Below are 6,000 nucleotides of genomic sequence, written 5' to 3' on the forward strand. Positions count from 1 at the left end.
AGATTGTCCGTCTTGTTTCATCAACAATTAATATTGAAACATTGTAATACTTACCAGCACAATACAAACTGTTACGAGTTCCTCGATTACAGGTTCACATTCGTTATTTATGTTATTGTAGAGGGGAGGTATCAGTGATGGTATAAATAAGAGGGTATTTGATGACTTTAGCTCAGTTGTTTGTGAGGCAGCGTAGACAACGTCACGCGGTTAGTGATTTTGTGCAATAACGTTTTGTGTTGTAATTATTGATAAAGTTTTTTTGTTGTAATTATTGTTATCATAAATTGTTTGGTGTGTGCATGGAGAACATGTCGGGCAGGGAAGGTGAGTGTTGATGCATTCTAAAGGGATCCCTTAAACCTACCCCTAAAGTCACAAGTCCTGGGACCTGCTTGAGGTGTTTCCTCTGCTACCTTCACGTTATAAAAGTTCATACGACAGAGGGGAACGTGAACTTTCCCACTTTCCTGTTCGCGGGTGAGGATTCAAAATCAAATTTCATTTATTTCAAGTAGGCTTACATTACAAGCACTTTATTATCAAGTGTAACCTTTGTAGAGACTCTTCCACTGGCCTGACAGATTAGTTTTTTGTACAGTCATCATTATCACTCTATTTGCATCGCCCACTACAGAACCAAACTTTCATAGGAAAGCTTAGAACAATCATGCTGCTTCTGCTCCTATCTGAGCATTCCATGGGTTGATCGTGCAGGTGCCTGGTCCATTGCGTGGCAGAGAGAAAAACTCCGAGGAGAGTCCTGGACTTGTGACCAACAGGTGTAGGGTTAAGGAATTCCTTGACAATCGATTAACTTCCCTGCTCGTGTTTTTTTTTTGTAGAGTTACGAATAAATATGACATCAGTACAACTTTAAAAATGTTTGCTTTAATCAAGTGTACTCGTATATTGTTGCAGCCTGTTCGACGAAGTCAGCGAACACCTCGCGTTCTGCCAGAAAGTGACCCAATGCACTTCCAACCGAGAAATCACACTAAATGAGCTCAAAACGTAAGCTAACTTAAGTTACAGTTACACTTAAGTTTTAATTAAACCTTAAAACCTTAATTGCTTCGCAGATCGGGCCGGACTTAAATCGTGAGATGAGGATACCTAAACTTAAATCGTTGCTGGTTCGATTTCCAATCGTTACACTATTGACGTTTATTCTAAAAGAATGGAATTAGTGGTTTAGGCTTGAAAGCGTATCAAACAAACACACATTCATATCAATCTTAGTTATGACTAGCGGACGCCCGCGACTTCGTCCGCCCTTAGACCTCTTTAATACCCTTACAGTAGTATCACTGTAAAAATGGAGTAACTTCTCCCGTTTTCCCAACATTTCCCTTCACTGCTCTGCTCCTATTTATGGTAGCGTGATGAAAAGTATACTATAACCTGCCCAAGAGTACGAAGAATAATTGTACCAAGTATCGTTAAAATCCGTCGAGTAGTTTTTGTTTCTATAACGAACATACAGACTGACGACAATTTTACTGATTGCATTTTTGGCATCAGTATTATAATCACCCTCTGATAGTTATTTTGGATATATATTTAATGTACAGAATTGACCTATCTACAGACTTTTTAGTATATAGATAAGCTAAGTTAAAAACTATTAGGTTTAAATGTTATTTGCTCAGATATATTCGTGGAGAGAGTTCTGTGCCGCTGGCGCTGTTGGGAGGCGCGGGCTGTGGCAAGGCGACATTATTGGCGCGCGCGGCTGCTTTGGCTCCATCGGTGTTGCCAGATGTCGCTCTTATTTTAAGGTGAGTGCTCAAATTAAAAGCTGTCAACCCCATTCGTTATCTCACTTATTACACTTAGTATTTAGCAGTTCAATTGGCAAGGCAAAAGTGCATAACTTTGTATATACATTATTAGCTAATTATTATATATTATTATTTACACAATAGTTAAAATCGTAATGAATTGTAAGAACTAAACTGTACGACTCGAATTTGATTCGAAAGTTGCAAACAAAACTCGAATTCGAATACTTTGTCAGTTTCAGTTTTCATTTCAGAGGGTACTTTTTAAAAAGTCGTTCAAACAGTATCAGTCGTGACATTACAAAAATCCATAGACAGAAAAGTCTATAGACATAAAAAGCAGCCATCCTCAGACCAATTACCTTTGAACTTGTATCATTCCCAATTTCACCAACAAAATTGTCTGTCGTTTTTGAGGGGGACGAGGTAAACTATTTACTTATTTCAAATCGTTTCTATATTTCACATTGAAAATATATTTTGTGTTCTTCTTCTTTCTTCTGGGCCGTTTCCGCACTTAGCCAAGTGTTTGGCCGTTGTGCGTGTTTTTGTGTCCTTTAATTACACACAAAGTTGGGGCGCGGCACCAGCAAAGCGAAGCGACACCCGCAGTTTATTTCCGAGACGTCATAAATATTGCTATACTAGACCAGGCCTATATTTTGCAGTGGTTGTCCATAGGTTATGATGATGACAGTGCAAACGTAAAGCCTAAGCAATCACTACCAAGCATTTACCATTATCATTTTTAATTTACCTTTGGCGCTAACATGCGATCATTGCGGTGCAACCGGAAATACCGCTATTTCTTTCATAACGTTGGGGCGAAAGAGGTGGGATTGGGATAACTCCACCGCTGTAGGTCGATATTTTGTCAATTTCTCTACAATTGGTCGCATGTTAGCACCACTTGAGATCTTTCTGCATGCCTAACCGCTGCCACAATTTGATGCAAGTATTAATGGATACGTACTAAAAGCAATCATTTCCTTAGGTTCGTAGGGCTGACGCCGCAGTCAAGCAGCTCGCACCAGCTTCTTAAATCAATCGTGGACCAACTCCACGTCCTCCACACCGGCACCGTATATCGGGGACGTAATGTACGCACTTACATACAATCAATCGAGCTTCGCATTTGTACCGTTTGCGCTGCAAACATGGGATGCATGTGTTACCCAAATACCATTACACCCAATACCTATAATAAACAACATTTAAATAAGTGAGAGGAGGTTGTATTTGAAGTCAACCTTAATAAATCATAAGAAACCTATTGGCGCTATTCTATAACGATATTTTTATAACTCGACAATGTGAGCCTCACAGTCATCTCTATGTTTCTTTCTGTCTAATACCATACTATAGACAGAGAAAGATAGCAAATTCGAAATTGTCGTAGTATAAAAACAAAATTGGTTACACTTACAGAATAACGCTACTGAACTCTGAACTCCCTGCACAGGCCCTCATCTCATTGTTCTCTTACAGAATGCAAATCTCCTGCTTCCTTAATGTCATTTACGTTTATATTAATTAGCCTAATGATGAACCGATTTTTGTAAGTTTGCCAAACTTACAAAAATCGGTTCATGAAATAATGGTTCGGACCAAAAGAGATTTTTTTCTAAGAAATTATGTGCCAACCAGCTCATGGAAAAATTGGGAAGATCCTCACCGTGTTACGAGGTGGACGTTAAACGAATGGTCTAAGACATTTAACACTAATGTACTGTTCTTTGTGCCCATACGCTGATCTACATTTGAGTAGCTCAAATCTCAATAGGCACAAATTACACACTCCAAAGCCTAGGATACATAAACGGCATGCCATGAAGAGATTTCAGAGCGTAACAGACAATTGTCTTTATATCGTCTAGATATGTCGAACTGCACTTATATAAGTAGGAAATTTCTTTTCACCACAGCTGGTTGACTAAAAACCTTGACTGGTGACAGAGGGCTGCCTGGATATTTTGCGCAAAGGATCATCATGACTGTCCATCGCGGAAATGTCCATTTTTTTTTTTATTGAGAAAGAATACAATATGGAACTTAAGCTAACTTATCCTAATAACTATACAAATCATGCCCACGTGGAATGGTGGCAAGAATACTGACTGCATTTCCGCGCTGGACAGCCAGGCTGATCCTTTGCGCAAAAAATGAGCCAGCCCTTCTGTCATCAGTCGAGGCAACTAGCCGCGGTGAAATTATTCGATAAAATTTTTTGGCACTGCGACTCCATGGCCCAAGGGTCTCCACGGCAAAAGGTACAAATATATAACTCTCTGTCGGAGAGGCATACTTGAGCCACTTACCGGTTTCAGCTTTTTCTGCTGCGGCTCCCGGTCTTGATTCTGTCTCCCTGATATGACACGGTGCTAATGTGTCGACACATGTAGCGTCCCATATTAGGGCCCGCCCCATTTCCCAGGGAACCAGCGTCAATCCATCAGGTCTCTTGCCATCATCCCGACTGATTCCTGACGGCTCGATTAGCGCAGGAATATTTATGGTGGCAAGAGCCCTTTTAAAAAAAAAACATAAAATTGTATGTATGTGTTTGATCAGGAGGCAAGCACATTATCGTTAGCGCTAGGAAGACTTCTGTCAGCGACGGGCAAGTTGCGCCCGGTGCTGCTGTGCATAGCCGGCGCGGACGCGCTGCGCGGCGCGCGCTGGCTGCCCTCGCGGCTGCCCGATAATGTGAAGATGATCGTCACTGTCACGGAAGGTGCGTATTGCTGCATCCAATGACTGAAGAAACCCTTTGCCCTTGTCGGAAACGGGTTGACATCAGAAGCGGATTTAAAGGGCAAAACACTATTATTGGATGAAAGTCTGTCAGGTCTAATAATTCCCACCAAGAATGTTACCAATAAACCCTCTGTGGGGGAGATTCCCCCAGGGAATGAATTTAATGGACTGTATAGTAATATACTAGTAGGTATATGTGCTGGTTAAATGAGTACGGCCGAATGTTTCCTCTATTCAAATGGGCAGGCTTCTATCACCGAAATGAAAGGTAATTCAAACAAACCACCTACCTTTCGATGATCTTCATCTGCCCAGATGCTGGAGACGGCTTTCTCGCCAACACGTCGTTGTAACTCGGTGTTCTATGACACACACACACGCCACGTCCTTTTGTTCACAATAAACTCTATATTTAAATTAGTGACGAAAGTCAGACGTAGATTTCGTGGTTTTAGCAAAACAACGATTATTGCCACACGAATCGAACGCCCATTCTCCCCACCTATACCAAAATAATCCATGAAGGATTATCCAACCAAAGGTGTGGACGGATCGTCAAGACATAAACGAGTTAGGCCGCCGAGTAGTTTACCACTATTCCCCACCTAACTTACGTAACATTTTGTACTATTTCGGCTCATGACACCCTATCTTTCCTAGAATAAGATTGTCGATTAAATTGCAAAAATATTGTAATTGTTGACATAACTGAAACTTGTTGCTGCCTTCCTCATTAAAATAATGAGAACATATTGATAAGCTTTTATCTTATTACCGATAATAACGAAACCTTATGTGTCTATATTTCTTTATAGCAAATATTTTGCACTAAATAAGTCTAAATTTCTATTCCCAGAAAAAGATGAACCATCCAGTTCAGCAATAATGGCGGTCCTATCATCAGAAGATGGTCCCAAAGTGGTGCGAGCCCCGCCCGTGGGGCCTGAGGAAGCTAAAGCAGTGCTGGCGGCGTGCGCTGCTACCTACAGCAAAACTGGAGCAGCCTCTCCGCCTGACGAAGCTCTGAGAGCCGTTCAAAAGTGCACTTTACCGCTCTACGCTAAGGTATATATTAGTTAATCAATCTTTTGTAAATTCATCTAAGAACTTTTTCAAGAGTAAGACCTATTAAGGTCAATTACTATCTCAGTTCCGATCAGGAAATAATTTTATTGAGAAAGATTCATAGAATCCACTTTCTTCTGTACACAAGACAGGATAAAATTTCTTAATTGTAAATTTCTTTCATTTTTTAACAAGAGCAACTGCTGGGTCTTCTCGGCAGAAACTAGTTTCCAAATCGGTGTTAGAGTCACTAATGACTCACTTGACATTTTGAAAAGTGCGTGCTATTACAGCTTACTTGAAATAAATTAATTTGATTAGAAACCTACTAAAAAAGATGATACCTCTTTCTAGATCCTAGCGTGGCAAATATCCCTATCAGCGGAAACGTTCA

The 6,000-nt window shown here is 40.5% G+C and overlaps 2 protein-coding genes across 2 annotated transcripts in view; both read left to right on the forward strand.

The window, feature by feature from the left end:
* LOC112050248 (phosphatidylinositol-3-phosphatase SAC1) overlaps window positions 1–6,000 on the forward strand; it is a 260,117-nt gene that overhangs the window by 46,209 nt on the left and 207,908 nt on the right. The window lies entirely within an intron of this gene.
* Window positions 1–6,000, forward strand: part of LOC112050266 (uncharacterized) — a gene marked incomplete at its 3' end in the record, with an annotated part of 37,866 nt that extends 31,866 nt beyond the window's left edge. Inside the window, 6 exon segments of the mRNA XM_052885522.1 lie at window positions 922–1,014; window positions 1,653–1,781; window positions 2,779–2,884; window positions 4,356–4,518; window positions 5,398–5,606; window positions 5,961–6,000. Of these exon segments, the coding sequence (XP_052741482.1) occupies window positions 922–1,014; window positions 1,653–1,781; window positions 2,779–2,884; window positions 4,356–4,518; window positions 5,398–5,606; window positions 5,961–6,000 (740 nt within the window).

Source organism: Bicyclus anynana, chromosome 2 (genome assembly GCF_947172395.1).
Source record: "Bicyclus anynana chromosome 2, ilBicAnyn1.1, whole genome shotgun sequence".
Taxonomy (NCBI): Eukaryota; Metazoa; Arthropoda; class Insecta; order Lepidoptera; family Nymphalidae; genus Bicyclus; species Bicyclus anynana.